The 22,399-nt window shown below is 27.1% G+C and overlaps 1 protein-coding gene across 7 annotated transcripts in view; it reads right to left on the reverse strand.

Annotated features, from left to right (window-relative positions):
• Nucleotides 1–421: 421 nt before the first annotated feature.
• The window catches only part of LOC112595811 (serine/threonine-protein kinase tricorner), a 122,252-nt gene continuing 100,274 nt past the window's right edge, over nt 422–22,399 (reverse strand). For 6 of the 7 annotated variants that reach the window (XM_025341167.1, XM_025341165.1, XM_025341166.1 and 3 more), the window contains 8 exons: nt 17,289–17,427; nt 6,381–6,555; nt 3,665–3,829; nt 3,318–3,478; nt 2,828–2,967; nt 2,581–2,778; nt 1,144–1,461; nt 422–1,046 (listed from right to left, as the gene is read on the reverse strand). In XM_025341167.1, the coding sequence (XP_025196952.1) occupies nt 931–1,046; nt 1,144–1,461; nt 2,581–2,778; nt 2,828–2,967; nt 3,318–3,478; nt 3,665–3,829; nt 6,381–6,555; nt 17,289–17,416 (1,401 nt within the window). In that variant the 5' untranslated portion in view covers nt 17,417–17,427 and the 3' untranslated portion in view covers nt 422–930. The remainder of the gene's footprint in view (nt 1,047–1,143; nt 1,462–2,580; nt 2,779–2,827; nt 2,968–3,317; nt 3,479–3,664; nt 3,830–6,380; nt 6,556–17,288; nt 17,428–22,399) is intronic. The other variant, XM_025341163.1, reaches the window with a different exon arrangement.

The raw sequence follows: 22,399 nt of genomic DNA on the forward strand, positions 1-22,399 counted from the left end.
CAAATTTTTTTTTATACTCGTCAAAGGACAAGACTAAAATATAATATTGTCTGGAACGTTCGACGACGTCCCCTCGAAAAATGTGCACGAGGACAATATTTAGACACGTTCGCATTTTCTGTAGGCGATTGTGGAATAACCGCGCCTAAGCACCAGCGGCCAGTACTCTAGACCATATACAGTGTACACGAATAGTAGTATAACACTATGTATATATATATATACAACTCATGGTGATTATTTTTATGGTAATTATGTGAACGGTTTATATATATATATATATATATATATATATATCAAATTAATATGTACACACTAATGTCTTGTTCTTGTTTTATCTAACACATTAATTAATATTATTTATTTTATATTTTTAACGTGGTTCCGAATGTGTTACGATAGATAAGCTATTGTGTTTATGGTTTAATTTCGAATTGTTTGAGAGAATGAAAAAACGAAGAAGTTGACTAGATGAAGCTTAAGAAATAATGTGTGCAAAAATAATATCAATGAACATCGAGAACGTTAAAATTTAACGCTACACAATATATCCGCAATTTGTTTTTGTGTGTTTGACGGCGAATGAATAACAAATATGAGTCATCGATCACACAGATTAACATATACATACATACATATATATATATTAAAAAAAAAAACTTTTGGTCTTTGGAAATCTTTAATTGGTTTTTTTTTTATCGCTGAGAAGAAAACACTTTTCTCCTTGAGATCATAAAGTCTGCATGCCAACTAATGGTGATAGGTAGAGGATTCGTGGTGTGTATGTTGGAGTGGATAGGGGGTTGGGTCGGGGTAGGGAATTGTAGGGGGAGGAGTTTAGGGGCGGTTGTAAAAGGTGGGGGATAAGGAGGAAAGCGTAGGAGGTTAGATAAAAATATCACATTGCACTATCTTTAACGTTGTTTAAAATCACTTTTTGGTAGCTATGCCCCGTTGAGTAAGACCCTCGAACCGCTTAAACGTGTAGTTGATAAACACCCAGTCTTTATAGATCACTTCACCATCTTGGGATATCGGTGCCGATGCTAAAAGAAAACACAGAAAAGTAATTGATTAGTAAAACGATACAGGACCAGTAACGCAGTAAGTGCGACACATCGATCGGCTTTGTCATATACTCACGTATTTCGAGTTTGACGTCTGGGAAGTCATCGAAGTTGGACGTATCATCGATAGACTTGACCTGGACAGGTATAGCGGCTGGACGTTCTCTGATGTGCTCCCAGTCGACACCACGGAAGAACGCTATCGTTGATCGGAGGTCGTCGATACCACGACCACTGTAACCAAGACGACGGTCTGATTCGCAACAGAACCGGGTGATGGCGTCGCGGGCCTCTTCGCTAATGGGCACTTCGGCTGGGAAGCTCAGCGTTTCCCGCCAGTTCATAACCTTCCTGTACGTTTCCTGTGGATTTTCGCTGCAGAACGGTGGGTACCCTGTAAACGAACGAAATAAAATTAGCAACGTTATGAAGAATGGATTCAACTATTAAAACCATATACAGTACGTATAATTATTACTATAACAATCACTGTTTATGTATTTGTGTCTTCGTAAAAAATATTATGTTTAATTTCAATACTTCACAATATATTCATTGCTTAGAATTAACTTTTCTAGTTCATATATATATATATATTATTCAATACCTCTATCCAAACTTTATAACAATGTCTAGTTCTTAAAAGGTGAAATAATTTTTTGAAAACAAATTAAGTAACAATTAAAAGTGACAAGTGAATAATCGTTTATAAAGGTATTTGATATTTTACACTCAAACAAATATCTTAAACAAACGTGAACCGTGATTACAATTAAGGAACTCTGCAATGCGTATTATTAATAATTATAATCAGTAGCGCGAGTTTTGTTTCATTATGCATGTTGATGGACATACGTACACTCGTTTGATACACACATGGATATACATAAATATCGTGTGTACAGGAGAGAAGGGTTAGCTTAATGAAAAGAATCTTAAGTCACGATTTTGTTCGAAAAAGACATAATTAATCAAAATATAAGATATTTTGCTGCTATTTCAATAATATTTAGTAACACTTTTATGGTACACTTTATTATTTCGTAAGTAATAAAATATTATTAAAACTAATTGAATAAAAAATATTATTTATGATTTGTATCAAATTTGAGTAAAAAAGAAAACTAATGATCATAACAAACAAGATTCAATAAAACTTAAAAAACGTGACAATTTTGGAATTAATTAAATACCTAGTAGGTATGAACATTGCAAAACGATATTTACACAAAAATCTGAAATTGACAATATCGTAAGATTTTATGAAGCAACTACTATGATGACAGCTTATTAAATTGAAAAAAAAGAAGAAATTATATTCAAATAAAACCGATAGTGTTAAGGGTGTAAGCAAAAACAAAAAGATGGACGTTTTCGTGATAAATAAATAGAAAACTATATAAAAAACACGTATCGTAGTAAAATAGTGTATACACAAATTATACGTCTATACAACATTAAGTTAAATAAACACTAAACCCGAATGAAAACTATATAAACACGAATTCCTTACCGATTAGCATTTCGTACATGATGACACCGACGCTCCACCAATCACAAGCCGGACCGTAACCGGTCTGGAGGAATACTTCGGGTGCAATGTAATCCGGTGTTCCAACGGTGCTGTAGGCCAGCGCCCGGCGATTTCTTTTCCAGCTCTCCGCACGCCGTTTGCTGTCCATCGGACTCGATGCTGGCGAACAGAAAAAACCTAAATATAAGTTTGGCATGCGGTTAACTTTTTGACAGTAAACACTCACTGAAATCCGATGGTTTAGCCTGGCTCAGGTCTCTGTAGAAATCCGTCCGGTGCGACTTTTTTAGGCCAGTGCACAATCCAAAATCAGACAGTTTTATGTGGCCCCTGGCGTCTAGTAATAGATTGTCGGGTTTTATATCCCTGTGTGGGTTAAGAAAAACATATTAGCACACACACAAACGCCGAACAACCTATGTATAAAATACATAGGAAACGAGTACCACGTAATCTTGTAAAGTATTCAATAACGAGTATACTTAAAGATTAAAATTTTAAATCTTAAAACATTTATTTAAGGTGTACATTTACAATGCTTTAAGTATACGTGTTAAAAAATACAAATGTATAAAAATAAAAAATCAAAGACACGAAACATACTCGTATGTATTTGATGAGAACTTTTTTTTTTAAGATTATTACTTAGTTTTAATACAATTTATTAGTAAAAATACTAAACTGAATATGCATTTTTACATAATATTCTATCTAACCTGTGTATAAATCCGAGTTTGTGTATAGAATCAATAGCCAACGCGGTTTCGGCGATATAAAACTGCGTACACTCCTCACTGAGTGTATCTTTTTTCATGAGTAGCGTCATCATGTCACCACCAGGAAGGAACTCCATTATAAGGTAAAGGTTTATTGGATCCTGGTAAAAGTCAAAGGGTAAAGTTTTATTATTAATAATTTTTAAAAAGGTCCTTTTATACATGTTTTTTTTTTTTTTTTTATATATACACTACGGTCAATATACACGTGGTTACCACACCAAAGCGGTCTGGGGGTATACAATTAATTATTCATTTGCAAACATCGGACGCGAGGAAATAGTTACCTGAAAACTATAGTACATTTTAACGACCCACTGGTGATCAGCTTCAACGAGGACATCCCTTTCTGCACGAACGTGCGCCACTTGTTCCTTTTCAAGCATGTCGGCTTTGCGTAGGATTTTCATGGCGTATATATGACCAGTGTCTTTCTTTTGAACTAGTCTCACCTAGAAACGAAAGTAATATAATAGTTTTCAATTATAATATATATAAATATATATATATATATATATAAAAAACCACCTATATTTTAACATATACATATTATAAATACGGTTTTATTACTATATTATCATATACGAGTAATGTTCCTCAGTAGATAGAAAAAAATTACACTCATTTCGTTCCTTCATTTAGGGTGTAAGTACTATAGATTGTTGCAATCGTAAGGAATCTTTCATAAAGATATTTCAAATCGTTGAAAAATTAAATACACATTTTCAAATTAGTTTTGCTATTAGATACATATAGGTCTTCCAAATGGAAGAATATACAATAGCATTCGAATATATTTTCCACTCCTGGTTGTGGGAAATTTCCATTTATTCCAACAAATAGGACGTAAAAGATAAATAACTGCAGATATTGAAGACGAAATATTTGTAAACTTATTTTATTATAAATTTATTTTACAGCCACATATGAATCAAATTGAATAATATTTATGTATACTTGGATATACCGATTCAAATTACTTCGAATATACGTTGCATTAAAATAAACAAAAATATACTATTTTCAATAGATTGTTCGCAATTGTCTCGATTCTGCAAGTATGAATAAGCCATATAAAGCAAATAGTAAACATTAACCATTGTGTTATTGTACAAAAAAAAAAAAAAAAAATAACATGAAATACGTAATGACATGTCCAAGGAAATCTTTGTTGCCGATTGCTAAATTTATATTATGTCAGTTATTTCAATTTATTACAATATAGAAAACAAAAACGTCTTTCCCGTGTTTTAACTACTGATATATTCTATACCTACTTTAACAAACGAAAAATTAAACAAAGGATAGCACGTGTAACCTTTCAATAACATAAATAATGTACAAGCAATTTTTAAGTAAAATATTATGAAAACTTTTTAGACGCAAGAAAAACAAAAATAATTTATTGTATTGTTTTTATACATATATTTAGTATCAAGGTAGTATTGTAAAAACATTAGGAATCACAGTAAAAATTACGTTATGTGTAGATATAAATTATTAAAGGATTTACGTATACAATTCCATAGTTTTTTTTTAGATGTAATAATAGAATTTATCCATAATTATAAGATGACTTCAAGTAAAACACGAGAAGTTAAATTTTTATTTTTGTTCGTATTATAGTTATGTTTTAGAGCAAAAAAAAAAAAAAAAATGATATGAATAAATGTTAAGTTTGTTAATTGTTATTGTTTAATGTACATATTGTATACAAATTTCATTATTTCTTTTACAAATATTATACAATTTTTTTAATTATTAATTAATAATAAACCAGGTTTTCATTAGACCATACATATTTTTTTTTTAATGTTAAAAATAATAATTCATCTATTTAGTTATGTTAATTAAGTGACATTTCATAAAAAAACCAACCTTTTAGAAACTTCTCTTTTTAGTTTAAAAAATATGTTACATAATGGGTTTTTATTATTTCCTATTAAACTAAATCGTGTTTAAATAAGAAATTAATTTAAAGACAGGAATATAAAAAATATCTAAAACGTGTTTACAAACATAATATCCTTTTAATTGATTCATTGGGAAAACGTTTATCGACCTTAAAGTATATCGGATCATAAATATTACTTTTAATGATTATTATGTTTAATATTATTGTAAGTTAATATATCTAATAAATTAAACTAATGAATAATCTTAATGAAATTGCTTTTTCAATTTTAGTGCACTTGATGATTTGTATAGAAAAGTATAATAAAATTAAATTAAAACAATCGACTTAGCCAAAATGGTTATTCAGTTCCTATATTTCTAAAAAAAATAAATAAATATGACAAACTAGAAAAAAAAAACTAGAAATAAGAAGTACAATAGGTATATTTTATATGTAATAACACCAATAATTTTCTATATAATATTCTATATATATACACATATTGATTAATACCAACGAAATACTTGAAAACCGTATAAAATATAATAAATTTAAAATGGTCATATTAAATACTTAATTTTTAATAATAGTAATACCATAACATAGTATAATATACTAGTTATAGAAAAACTCAATATCATCCATCAAAATATATAAAATTATTATTATTATTATTTAAACATGTGTAAAACGATATAAAAATACAGCGTATAATTGATTTTATAAAACCTATCACAAATTTATTAAATTGTATACATATTTATGATGATTCAGTACAAAAATAATGAAATACCTATCTATATTAGTTAAATACCTATATATTATTCAAGAGAGTGGAAAAATTGCATGAATAGAAGATAAAAAATAAATATAATAAATAGAAAATTTAGTTGAAATAATAGTATTATAAGTAAAACATAATATGAATTTAGGTTGAAATCGAATGGAACTAATTTATTGATTCAAATAGAACATGATGGCTCGCTGTACCGTGACTGATGTACTATAAATAACATCGTTAACTACATAACTTCCGAATAATAAGAAAAGAGAAAAAAATAAAGTTGAAAAACAGTAATAAAATAAATAAATAAATGATGACTTACCTCTCCAAAAGCACCACGACCAATGACCTTTAACGGTTCGAAATCTTCTACCCCGAGCCTTGATCTTTTTAGTCTGAGAAATTCTGATTCTTTTTGCGCATGTTGCTGGCGTTTTTCTTGTTTCTGTTGCTCCGACAGACTTTCATCTTTCAAAGTTTCTTCGAGTTTTGCTAACCTTAAAATACAATTTAAAGAAATTCAAAATCATGTATATTTATACAGACTGTTAACCACGGTCATATAAAAATGTCATCGTTATCATTGCATGTTCCTTACATACCTATATTTTTATATTACTTATAAAAGCGTATTTTATGCACAGAGTTCGAATATAATACAATGTTGACTGAGAAATGATAACAGCTCTATACAGTTCTACTTTCAATGACGAAAATTGTTACATTACATTGTATTTGAATGTTTTTAATTTTTTTTTTTTTTTAGACAATATTCGTATAGAGGATTATTTTTTCATCCATAGGCTATGTAGTACTTACAATATACAAGCTATCAATAAAGATATATTTTTTATCGAAGTGGAATAAGGTAGAGTTTCCTATTGAATGAAATGTTTGCACGTTGACAAGTTTTCTTTTTTTTTATATATATAATATATATACAAGAATAGCATTATAAAATGTTATATTATATTGGAAATAAGAATGAAAAATTAAACTGAAAATCTCAAAATAGCGCATGTAATATAAATGGCACAAAAACAGTCTGCAGGAGCAATGTTAAACGGGCCGTTACATTAAACTGCAAGGTTTACCACTTATGAATAATCAGGTCATTCTATAAAATCACTTAAAATATATAGGTAAATATATTTTTATTCGAATGTAAAACGGCAAAATTTGGCAAAAAATTTATCAGCTAAGCATGATACGAAATCAAAATAAAAACAAAACAAAACATAAATATACTGAAGTAGTGACGTTTATCGATATTTTTTGGTTTATTTTTTTTTTCTTCAGTTGCTAAGATGATTAAATATAAATTAAACTAAGTTTACAATAAAATTTACAATTATTTTGTCTAATATTTGTATTTTTATACTGATCATACTCTTAAAACGCATTTAAAATGATTTATAACCTTAAAACTTTAATAATTCATAATATGATTAATGTTATACAAGTTTCTGATACGAACTCGATAAATTTAATTTTGTCGATTATTTAATTTTTAAAAGCAACGACTATACAGATTATTATCGATAATTTTATAAATTATAAAACAGAACAAAAACAGATATCAGGATTATATAAAGATTGAATTAAAATTAATTGTACGGGAATGGTGAAGATTTCAAAATAATCATATTATATACTGTATAGAGGTTTTCGTCAATTTTATAATACGAAATTTAGATCATTATATGTAAAAAATAGTGTTATCTTTCAATAAAACATAATAAGTTTTAAACTATATTTATTTATAAAAAAAATGTTAATGTATCAATAATCAAAAAATACAATTAATCTGTCTCCAACATCGAGCCAAATAATTACAACAGCACGAGTATACTAAAAAATGTATATATACATTTACCAAATTAACGACCGTGTTGAGTTACATTTTTTTTTTAATCAACATTTACAATCTAAAAACCTTATGTTTATATTTATATTTGTAAATTTGAAATTCTGTATCGTAGAACATTTTACGTGTGCTGCATAGTGAACATTCATGGTATTTTTTAGCCAAGAAATAAACTAGTCTTTCAGTAAGAAAATTAATGGATCTTCGTTTATTATGTTAAAACTAATATATATCATAAGAATCTAAATATGTTTATATACAAATGTATATCTTGATATGAAATTAATTGAATAAGCGCCAAAATGTAAGTTATTTATTATATAAGAGTATATTTCTGTACACACGCGAAACGAATTGTTTTCTAAAAACTAAACGTTATTGATACATCATCGAATTGGTACTTTTTAAATATAAATATTTTGAAGTGTTAAAGACATTTAGATTGGATGTATGAGTTGTGAGATCTTAAGAAAATTTAACGTTTAATGGCAATAAAAACAATCTGAAATTTCAATTAATATAAAAAAAGAAAATTAAAACTATTTATAACAATAAATGTACATTGATCATAATTAACAAGTTTAATTAACATGAAAGCAAACTACGCGGATATAATTGGATATCAAATTTACAGAAATTCGCATTGTTATAGAACTAGAAATTAATTATAAATCACATATTATATAAGTATTACACACGATAAAATATTAGACATTAAACATATTAATAACATTTGAATAAACTTATCAACGTCAATTTTAAGCAATATCATGTCATAAATTAATAATAAGTTAAACGATGATGATAAATATAATTCAAATGTTTGAATATTTTCTTCTGGTGGTTTTTTTTTTTTTTTTTGCTAAAAATAGCAATACAATAGACTCACAATAGTCGGAAAACCGTGAAACAACAGAATAAGTAGAACTGTATCGACCGAAAAATAATATGATAAGACTAACATAAATCAATAATAAAGTGTAAAACAAAATAAAAGAAATTGATTGACCTTCGAAAAAAATTAATATTATTGAGTCTTTCGTACATAATATAAAGATATAGTACAGTACTTACTTCCTTAGTTACGACCCTATTATTTTTACTACCTTTATACAGAAAACGATTTTAATGAATTATCTAGGGATAAATTGATAAAAATCAACTCACTAAGTGTGATTGATTCCAAAGCTCTAAAAACGAAGGTCGGTGTTGTGGAAAAGCGGCTTCGAAAAAAATGGAAGACTATTCAGAACATATGCCAGCAAAATAAGACCCTTTTGATAACAACTAATACATTAAAGTAAAAATCAACTAGTCTCTCAAAGGGATTTCGACTGAAACTTGAATGAAGTCACGTAGAAGTGAATAACATAGTATGTAAATTAAAAATAGACGAATATAGATAGCATTATGTAAAAAAAATATTGAGTACTATGGCTAAATTAATATGATATATTAGATACAGACCAATTTAATTGAAAAATAAATTTATTGTCTTGTGCAACATGAACACAGACAAAAATAAAAGGATTGTATCAGTGCATTGAGTTTTTACCATAGCATTCTACCCACACAATAAAAATTAATGTCAAATTTTGACATTTTTTATTCTTTTATTATTTGTGGACTACAACGAGTATTATTGAGGAAAGGCATTTGCAAGAAGCCGTTTGACGTTTGACCGATCGAAAATCAAAATGAAAAAAAAAAACGATATTTCATACCAAGAAAATACTGCAGGTGACACGCAATATACAATTAGTTAAAAGAAGTCTAATCGATTTTAGCTGACAAAAATGTACGTGCGTTCGTGATTGAAAATTAACGTCACCGCAGAAATGGTTAGGGTATAATAGCCATCATTACCATTTTGGTTCCACGAATTTCTCATCGCCCTTTCAAGTATATCATCTTATGAAGCATAAATTACACCTCACATACTACTGCATTGGAATTTCCAATACACTATATATTTTAAATACATTACATATATTGTGCACAAATTGTTATTTGTTTTCAGTGGTATTAAGAGTTTTTTTTTTAAATAAAAACGCTGTATAAATTTAATATATCAGTACAACTGCAAGTCTGTCACTGACAATGACTACGGTATTGCAGTGGCGTAGTAATTTAAAGAAAAATCAGAGTATAACGAAAATAAAATCTCAATTATCACTATTGATTTTGTTTGCGATTGTAACAAACAATAAATATAAAATGTACCTATAGTTTGTCGTTCCAAATATTATTTAATTGCATATGGCAACTTTTTAGTAAGAAATATAAATGCGTAAACCATAATCTATATATGACATACCCAGATAAACGACGAGATGTCTCTAGGGACAAACAATTTATCATTTTTTTTTTTTTTTGACACTTATGTCGCTTACTGCAAAGAAAGCTTTACACGAGTTTCTCAGCTTTTGCCAAAACTATATATTATAATTATATGTATAAAATAATCAAGAGTCAAATACCATTGTCGGCACATATTCGCACGTTGAGTGTAAAAAATTAATAAACAGCATAAGCAACAACATCCTAAAATGAAATGAGAAGTAAAAATCAATGTTTTCGTATGCATACGTATATGAGTGTGTACCTATACATTTTTAGGCGTTTAAACTGATACAAAAATTACACGGTATACACAGACAGGTACTACAAAAATTATTATTTATGCGCCAAAACAAAACAAAAATTAGCTATAGAGAAGTTTCTTCTCCGACCAATTATACAAAGGCAACAGGTGGCTCTCTTATGACTGTTTTTCAAACAATCGTTTTTAAGCGATTAAATTGATTAAATCAATTGTTTGGGCATATTGTACACTCGTTGTACAGTTCATACGAATACTATAATAATACTGCGCAGCAAATTACACATGCATACGTTATACACATAAAAAAACGTGTTAATGTTTGCCGTGAATTCCTATAGCAATACTATACGAACAATATGTGCATAATTTTGCGAAGCCTCAGCCAGAAGTCATGGGCGTATACTTTATAGTAACTTACTCTGAATTTTTTTTATTTGCATACCAAATTTTCAAAAGCAAAATAATTGTAATTTATATTTCTATACCTGCTGTCTTAAAGAAACTTACTTAAAATTATCGCAATTTGTAATGAAAAAAAAAACTGTTAATCTAGAACTTATTGCATTCATATAAACTCAATTTTTTATAACATTAATTTAATGTTTTCATATTATATATTATGCTCCGTCTAATAGCACATATTATGACACTATGAGGGGTGATTGTTTGGGAGCTATGGAAGCTCAATATTATTTTAATGATACCTTCTTCCACGATGATTCATAAAAAAGGCGTTATATTTTCATATTGTTTTTACTGTAACCGGTACCCACATTATATTTATTGTCATGATTTTTTTTTGCTTTTTAAAACTTTATAGTGTATACTAATAATTAATTATCTATAGGAGTAAATTTAGTTTTCAACCTTTCGTCCTAAAAAATCCATATTTTATTCACAAATTAATCACACCTGGCTAAAACAAAAAAATAAATAAATAAATAAATAAACATATTTAAGCGTGCAGAAAAATAATTTAATTCATTGCGTTAATTTTTTTATGATATTGCACTATGTGCGTTTAATATTATAATATAATATATCTACATATTAATTGTTAACGTCACGACACATCAGGTAATAATCATGCACGTGATATGATACCAATATTTTAATAACTGCACGCGGTCATCTATTTGCTCATTAAGCTAATGTAATAACTTAATAATTTTAAGGAAATCGTATATATAACAAATAAATAATACTGTGGCGATTTCGAAGAAACTTATAATAACGCAACGTAGGTATGTGATTATATTGGTAGTATAAAGTTAAACTCGTTTAAATCGAGGAATATATATTATTATTGTACTTATAACGCCAAAAATTGTTAACGAAAGAGCCTGTCAGTTTCGATGTATAGTAGTAAACGTGTTTTTGAGTAGTTTAAAAAAGAAAAAAAAGAAAAGAATTTTAAAGGAACGTTGTATATACGTATATGCTCTAAAAACTTTAAAAACTTCATGAGTCTTATATTGTATATAATATAGGTTTTTTTAACGATACTTTATAGAATTTTTGTGATTTTTTAACAAAAAAAAAATAAAATATTTTAAGTTCTTTCTTGAAGTTCTGAAATTTTTTTATCGGCTATTAGATTTTAATAAATGAGGTACAAAGAAGAAAATTTGATTACAATGCTGCGATTTACTATTATTTTTTTTTTACACATTTTTTACGTTATGTAATTAAATTTGATCGCAAAAAATAGCTGTGCAAAGTGTTTTTGCATTAAGCTGGTTAAACAAAATAAATAAATAAATAAATAAATAAAATAATAATAATAATATGTTGTGTAGTAAGTTATAATGATATTATTTCGAATTAGAAAAAAAGAGCACTATTTCGCACATAAACATACTTTTTATCTATTATATTATCATTAATTATTAAAACATAATCAATGGTAAATAGCAAAAACTGTGTGAAAAAAACTATTTAAAAAGTAAAATACTACTATCATTGAATTTCTGAAAGTTTTCACAGCAACATAAAAGCCATAAGTATAAGATATAATATGTCATAGACCATATTTGCATTTCCTCTAATTCTTCTCTCATATTTTGGTGCTAGTACTTAATCAATATTAACTTTAAAATAAATATATAACACACAGCAATGCAAATATAATAAATAATATAACGTTTATTTAGTGATATAGTATTATATAAAGCAAGTATATATGCATTAAACTGAAAGATGATCAGAATGTCTTTGTACTTCAATACACATTATTTGTTTTTTAAGATATTTCGCTCAACGAAATTCTTTATAGGTGTAATTTATTCCTTTTAAGAGTTAAGCATATATTTAATAGCAGATTATTAATCACACGTGTTTTTTAAACCAAAAGCTCAAGTTGTACACAATGTCAGCATTCAAAACCACAGATCTCTGGTGAGTTATTACTCGTACACACTCATAATATAACCACTATAATAAATTATTATATATATATCACAGTATGACGACAATGTAAAACTTTATAAATAGAACGTTCCAGCAAAGACATTAGGTTTTTTTTTTAATTTTTTTAATGTGGTTCACAATTTACCACAAATTGTTTTTAATAGTAACCAAAAATAAAATAAAACACATAACAATTATAAAGAGTTCTCAAAAAGAGTTTTGAAAAATAAACATAACATATGCGTTTGTATTGTTTAATAATATACAATATATTAACAATGTATAATAATATAATATAATGTAATATTGTAATATCATAAAGTATAGTATCTGAATTACAGAATATTTAGCAAGAAAATCGTGAAGTTTTATTTTCAAAGATTAACTCTGATTTAAGTCGTATGTTATACCCTATAAATATTATAGATACCTATAACCATCGAGTCATAGTAATATTATTTTATCGTATTTCACAAGCTTGTATAGCTGCTATACATATTATATTATTCGAACTATATACAACGCGAATTCATACAATTTCCAGTTCGATGGTTTACTACATTAACCTTACATCCTTACATTGTTTTGGGAATTTCTGATGGTTTTCGATTCAGCACTGCAGGTATAATAGGTTTACCGATCATGGAATCATCTCGGCATGCTACACGTTCACGAAAGGTTAAGACGATGACGACGAAGATGGATATATAATAATTTAATAGGTACAACGCCACATAACGTAATGATACACAATATTATACAAACTATATATACACGAACGGTAAATATAATATTATGTACCTGGATGTGACGAATAGCAACATTTAAGTGTTGATTGAATGGGTAAATTATCGCGATGTGGAAAAAGGAGGCAGTCCAAATTCACTTGATAATACGTCGTACTTTTTATTCGATAACCGTTTTAACAATAATATATAATATCCTTTTTTGATTCAAAGCGGAACAAGCAATGATTTTTTAATAATTCTACAACAATAATAGGCGTGTTCTTTTTTTTCAGGTCAAAGAAGATGATAGCTACTAAAGTTTCATTTTCATCAAGCTTTTTTTGTATACATAATAGAAATTGAACACAGATAATATACATTGAATAATAAGTTTTTGGAACTTTTAAGTAGTTTACCAAATAATTGAAAAGAAATTAACTTTATTTGCAAAAATTATAAAGTTTAATATAATGTACCTATAGTTTAAATGGTTTTTAATTAAAAAAATAATTTTGTCATCTTAACAAAATTTAGATATTAATATAAAATACTAGATATTTACACTGATTATTGACAAGGATATTTTTAGGTGTTATAAAATATCGATTTTTTATACAAATTTTATAATATAACCTGTATATAATATGTGGCATATATGCACAGGAGTATGCATATAGTTTTTGTATACTGTAGAAATGAGTTATTTGCAAATAATGTTTTTACAACCAAAAGTTTCAAGAGAATAATTGAACGGCAATCATAGAAGTTTCATTAGGAAAATGGTTTTGAAAGAAACGAATTCTTCTGACAATGAAATATATATATACTATGCCAATGACTATACGAGGTTAAACTTTGGCTACGTTTCAGCAAAAAGCGTATAACAGTTTCATGTAAGGACAAAAAAATTGTAAATACATTATTTTAAGAACGAGTATACAAAAAACAATTGGCAATGAAATATAACTTTTATTGTCATTAAGAAGTAAAAAAAAATGTTGTTTGTTTTCAACATTATTTAATGAAAAAATTATTATTTCTTTAATTTTAAATATTACATAATTATATCGTAGAAATAAATTAAAAAATTATACAAAACCGTATAATACGAAATATAAGTATAATGGTACACATAATATCACAGGCAATGATTCATCAACCATGATCACCACGTGGTTTTATACTAATTTATTTATTCAAAATAAGGTTTTTGGAATTTTACTACATGCATTTATATTATTATTAAAATAAAAAAATTGTCTTTGTGAATGAGTATAGTAATTTGTTATGAAATATGTTTTGTTGTTGCGTTATCTCTATTGAAGATGACGTTATTGCTTCAACGTATATATACTTTGTGTCTGACTTACAGCTTTATAAAGAAATCCGGCGGGTTTTATTTTATTGTAACTTCAATGATATTATCGTTGTGTTTCTCTGTTATCGAATTATTTGAGACTTGGTTTTTAGTAGTATTTTTGTTCACAATTATGATTACATCTATAATGATCACGAACATGCATATTGTAGAATAATTTATAATATTAACTTTAATCGCGATCGTTGTTTTTTTCGACTGCTATATATTATAAATCTTAGGAAATGTATTATTTTTTTTTTTACAATAAATCATATTTATTCATAAAATTATATTATAACGTTATAAAATAATTTCAATTTTAGAATGCTTCAAATTATCCCTTTTAACTTTCCATTTAAATTCAATCATTGTTTCAATAATGTATTTTAAATTTTCATTAATTTAATAGTATTTTGCGTAAATTGAATGTTACGCTTTAAATTTGGAACATTATGTATATATTTTTATTTTTACATAAAAACAAATCATTTATAATGTATTTTATAGCGCTTATTAAACTAATTATTAACATTTGAACTTTTTAAGCAGATGTTTGGTTTTCATATTTTGTGATGCAATTTACTCAACTAGCGTTAGAACGTGTATTAATTCACGCATTCATAATATATTGAAATATTGATAATAGTTGTATAGGAATTATACGATATATCTAGCAAACATTATTAACTGATAGGTAAGAACTACATTTTATGACATTTTCGTAATTAAACATGACTTAAAATTATATTTATTATATAAGTTACTCAAATAAACTAAAAAAATATTGCACTATATAATAATATATAAGCTAACAAAAAAAGCAGATAAGAATTAAAATAATTTATTATTTTATTAAAATGAATTCTAGACATTTTCATAAATACAGAGTAGATATTTTTTTACTAAGTAAACAATTTTTTGTATATTTATAATTTACATACAAAAGTTATAAGTAGGTACTTTGTGAGTAATTATTAATAATAAAAAAAATATTTATTATTGCTTCGTAATAATATATCATAAATTGTAATAATTGATAAAAATAAACTTTTCAGTTATCAAGTTATTAATTTATACAACTAAAAATATTTATAATTTATTATTCTGAATTTTAATACTAGCAGAAATATAGAAACGTATGGTTAATTTAATTTGTATCTATTTATACGGATTTTTACATTGGCGGTCAATAATAATGTATTTAGACCTTCAACTAAAAAATAATGTTCTATTAGAAAAAAAACTTTTTTATTCACTTTCCATGATTAAAATACATTTATAAACTACTATTGAAGAGTTAAAAAAAATTAGGTTATGTCTGGGTTTTCTTTTGTTATTTTCAGAAACATTATACTTGATAATTATAATATTTGAAAATAATAAGTTTAGATAAATTGATACTTGACCTTTAGAATTCTATAAGTCATGCTTATCAGCCAATTTAGTTAAAACTGATTGGTGCGGTTTTAAATTGTTATATTTATATTAGTGAATAGTAAATAATATGTTAATATAGTATAATTATATCATATAGTCGTAGTATCACTTAGTATTTATTTTATAATTGGCTACTAATAATTTTGTTTATAATAGTAAGATCAAACAATACAGATCGTTTAGAAAAATATAATTTTATGACTAATAATATAGATGCCATTTAAATAACTTAAAGATTTTATTTATACAATGCATGTTTGAATATATTAGGTCTATTATATTATCAATTAAACATTATTTTTATCAATTGATATTTTTTAAAAACGTAGAAAAATAAATATGAATATCAAATAGGATAAATCGTATTAACGATATGTACCTAATTAAAATGTATGTTATTTATAAGACATTTAAAAACATATAGAAAAAATAATCAATAAACTATAATTTCACAACTCCGAAAATGCAATCAAAATTTTTAACAAAAAAAAAAAAGTCTTCTTTATTACAATTACGTCATTTTTTCCTACGCACTTTTAATTTAATGTGGCTTGAGTATGGTTATAAAATATTTTTAAATTTGTTACATATTACATATTTTATTATTACATTTTTTTTTTCGATCACATTTAATATATAAAAAAAATGAAAATGAATGGAATTCTATGCTTATATGATAGACATAAATAATAATAGATAAAAGGCGGTGTCATCAGAATATAGAATATATTACATATTCTAGCCATAAGATCCACAGACATATCATATGTTTAGAACACGCAAGAAAATCAATGAAAATACGTATATATGTAAGTGTATTGTACCTCTGTTTCCGTTCAATGTGCTGAGCGATCAGATTGCTGTAGTAATTCTCAAGGGTGACTTTGGCCTTGGTCGCCTTGTCTAGAGTATGTCCGCTCAACCGGATACCACTTTCGGTTGCAGCGCTCATCTCCAATACACCTGTGAAATAGAAAAAAAAAATTAACTAAATATATTATAATATAATAATACAATAAAGATAACCGCATGATTTAGGAATATAATTCAATTCGTTATTATATTATTACATATAGTTGCGATGTATTATATTTTTTTTAAATTATACACATTTGTGGGCATAAGTATTATTTACCACCCTGATGTTTCGTATATGGAGAAGGAAGAAGCTTTATTGGATTTCCTGAGGATCCGATTACGCGAAAAAATACATAACAAGGGTGAAGGACAAAAAAAACCTATGTATATATATGTAGAGTATACGTTTTATTATATTATTATTTTTACAACATATGTATATATAATATTCCTTAATCCGGATCAGTCTTACTGTATATATGCGAGTCGATTGTGTCAGTGATTAGCATATACATCGTATAAGTACACATATCGAAACTATTTACAAGAGACTACGAAGTAATTGAAAAATAAGGTTAAAAAAATAATTTTTTATCACTTAGAATTTATATTGTAAATTCGATTTGTACAAAAATTGTGGAAATTCAATACTATTTATAACGTTCGACGACACTATTGTGAACCAGTTAGTATAAATATTTTAAGAAACTATATTTATTATCGGAATTATTGATTATTTAATAACAGTTTCTTTACTGTAGTTAAACAACAAATATATGATTAAAAACGATAATATATTAAAGGAAAATACGAACGTGGGTGGAACCCGTAATAAACACCGGGAAAACGAACAGGGACGATGCGGAGGAAATGCGTGGTAGTATAGTTGAAGTGTTATGGTGTACGTACAACGAGGGCACAAGAAAAATGGATTGAATATACCTATACATATAACTATTAGGTTTATAAGTGTATAGTATATATATATATATATATTTAATACGTAGTGTTTTTTCGCTATGCGAATGTTTTTTCTAAAACTATTTCAGAAGGTAAATGAATTATTAATGCGTACTTCCTGACTAGACCACAATTCATATCATGTTATAGGCGTTTAAATAAAAAGTGCGCGATACGACTGCAGCTATAAAACAGATCTGTATAACAATACTATCATCATACTTAAAAAATCTTCAAAATCTTTTTTTTCTTTTTGTGAAGACTGTATATGATTTGACGTATAACTTGTGCGCAGTTTCAAAAAAAAAAAAAAAATCATGATTCTAGAATAACAAGAGAAGCCTCGGGATTTTGTTCGGCCGATTAAACATTAAACACCGCGCGGAACGCTGTAAACCTGTCTAAAGCATTTAATTTGTCACACGTCACAGGTATTGTCATTCGCGCAGTATGCCTATTGATGCGTATTACAATTACATAAATTATAATTTATCAAGTGCAGCAACAATATTACAGCGAACTAAGAAGTTAGATTACATCAATTTACATATTATAGTGTAGCTAACCATATACCTACGTAAATTATAATCAATACAGTATGGCCTAGGTACAGTAGGATTGAGATAAAACAAAATCCAATCGATAATATATAGATATAAAATAAAAATTATCTCTACTTAAACGCTTAAAAAAAAGTTAAAATTAAAATACAATATTATTGTCACCATCTCATAAATAAATAATATACCAAAATATTTTACGTATAGAAAAATATATTTAATTCTGTTGGTTTTAACATTAAGTGAGTTGATCTAATTTTAAGATTATTATAGATAAAATTACGAGCGTTTTAAATTCAAAACGCTTATATAACTTGCTTTAAAATAAAAGTGTAAAATAAAGCGTAATGTGGCTCCAGGATAATAATTTTACTTATAAATTTGATAATACGATGGTCATTATGATCGAATGTTAAAAATAACAGAGTAAAATTGATGATCCTAAATGTAAAATTTGTTATGCGTTAGCGGATAAGCTAAAGTGAAAAACGCATGTAGATATAACGTCCAATTAACGTTTTAATTATAGAAAAAAATTAATAGAATTGAGTTATTTTATAAGTCTCATAAATTAGATTTTACATTTTCAAAACGATAATATACAGACTAAATATATTTTAAATCTATAACACATATTCTTGTTTGTATATTAAGTAAATGGTCTAAGAGTGTGGTCTCCATGGGCCACTTAGCTTCACGATAATTTTCTAAATTATTTCTGATTATTGTTGGAGATACCTACCTATATATTTTTTAAACAATAATGCTAAGGATATTTATTTTTTTACAGAGGGATTTATATGAACATATATATTTGAATATAATATATTTGTACACTGATGATAAAAGAGAAACAAATGAATCCTAACAATAAAGGGGTTGAGAAATAAAACGTTTTGGACAAACTGTAATGGAGTGCGGTTGCTTGTGAAACACGCGGCTATACGTCTATTATTGATTTCGAAAACTGCTAGCGGCTGCCGACCTGTTGAGCGACATCTGGGCGCCCAGTTAACACCATTTTTTTTTTCGACGATCGCGGTTCTCGTTTCGTTTGTCGACTACGACGACGACGGTGGCGACGATTTACGAGCAAGTGACGCTACATTATGCAATTATTATTTGATGATCCAAAACGTATACAACAATAATAATATAATATTCAGATACATATTAATAGGTACGCGACACAATATATCTAATTGTATGGATGCAGTGTATTATTATTAGATAATAATATTATAAGAATAAATACGCACGTTTATTATAAGCGGCGCCGACATTTGTAATTCAACTGATATACGGTATTAGCTTCTATATACATTTACATATAATATAAATTTATACATATTATCTATGCGATACCCAGTTGAATCGATAGTGCAGACAGTACTACGGTTCTACGCGGGTGGTAAATGTATATCAATCTTTGTCATACACGTGTACCTAATTTTTGACTTAAGTGTATGCATACTTTTATTTGGGCGTAAATATCATATAGAATATTGTATGGGGTTATGCGTGTACCTCGAACATTTGACGATTTTACACATTGAAATGAAATTTTATCACGTCAAACCACAGCGATACATACATATATAATATATCACCGATCATTTGTTAACACTATTATATTTCGTCAGTATAAATCGTGAGTAATTTTTGTTTTTAAAATGTCTAAACTGTGTTCTTGAAAGTTTAAGTTATCATATTATGTGTTAATATAATCACAAAAATCATAAGTTTTGGTTTTTCTTTGAATATTATACTGTATGAAAAATAAAAAAGAATAATATAATAATAATTACTTATTCAAATGTCATCCGTTACCTATTATCATTATTAAATATTAATATTTAATAATATAAAGTTAATGTGTTTAATTCATATTACATTTCCTTGTTATTAACAATGGTCTCATGATCATAACTCATAAATTATAACTTTTTATTTGGGGCGCAAAAAATAATAATATAACAGAAAGCATTAGTTTATGTTATATAACATAGTTTGTGTTAACATTATCAAAGATTTTAACAATACTCATGATTCATGGATGACAGTGAATATAAACATTTGACTGATAAAATAAATTACTCGAGAATAATAACTTTAGTAGCCACATAAACTATAATGCAATATTAGGATAACCTTGTATAATTTTATTCAACTCAAACAACTCGAACAGCTAGTTTACAATACACTTCACTCAAAGGCAAATGTGTATGCAAAAATTTCATAGAATAACGAAATTCAATTTTCTAAATTGTTTCATTGTTTGCAAATAGGTTCAACGTTCTACGTCTTATCGAAAATTAAAAAAAATATGATATATTATATTATATGTTGTGTAACTCGCTACTCACATAGACTTAGCCATCGCAATTACTGATAATGGTTCGTAAACATTAACCAAAATGCATATCATTACGTTAGGCAGATAGGTTTCCTGATTATTTTTTGGTGGAATATAAGCGGGAATCAACGAGGTAACTAGTAAAATATAAACAGGATATCAATTTGCAGAAAATACAAAACCAATTTTACACTGGAAAATTTGCAGATAAATATTGCACTGGTTCGTTATAAAAAAAAACCACTACAACATGTACATCACATACACACAGCGACAGGAAAAGGGATATTTCGGTAACCCACGCCAGACCATTATAGCACAAATAATTATCTTCCCTTTGTCACCGAGATAATGTATAGTATAGTATAATAAAATATTATTAAGTAACACGAAACCTAGTTGTCGGCGGATTGAGATTGTCGTGTTACGGGCTACCGGAAGCGCTTCCCGCGAGACAAAGTCTGCATCATTCGGCGCCTCGTATAAAGTATAACCGCGAAACTATAGGGGTGAGCGTTATGATGACGTCAACTCTGCACTGTCACTCAAAATTACAAGCTCACTTAGAGGTTGATTTAGTTGGTACTTAAAATGTGTATTGATGTTCAATTGAAAAACCCTTGACCAAAATGAAGTACCTACTTCATATAGGTACCTACGCTATTCGTACTTCTATACGTATAAATATTTCATCTTGAATAGAAGACGCGTGTATATTTAATACCATGACTTACTTGTATCTATACAAATCAAATAAATACAAATAATTATAAATAAATATATACTTATTTCTGAATAATATATAATAATATGATATACAACGTATATTGCAGCACCACAGCATTATAGTTTTTACGAAATTATCGAGATTCGTTTTTTGTGCCCATAAATCTATATACACATAACGTAGTTATAACATATATATATTTTACCGTATAATGTTTTCTATACCACGGTTTGAAGTGCACATCTTCGATGTGAAAATATTATTATTCTTTATTATTGACACGTTAATTTCGATTGACGGAACGTATTATAATATAGCACAATAACGACAATACTACATTTATCGATGGAAGTATTATTCGATTTTGAAAGTGGAACTGCAAAAACATTGAATGTCGCGGTGCAGTAAGATTTTCGCGATTGCATCAACTACAAAAAAATTGATATAAAATCGCGGTCAACTATGACATATACA

The sequence above is a fragment of the Melanaphis sacchari genome, unplaced genomic scaffold (genome assembly GCF_002803265.2).
Source record: "Melanaphis sacchari strain LSU unplaced genomic scaffold, SCAv2.0 Contig2_pilon_pilon, whole genome shotgun sequence".
Lineage (NCBI taxonomy): Eukaryota > Metazoa > Arthropoda > Insecta > Hemiptera > Aphididae > Melanaphis > Melanaphis sacchari.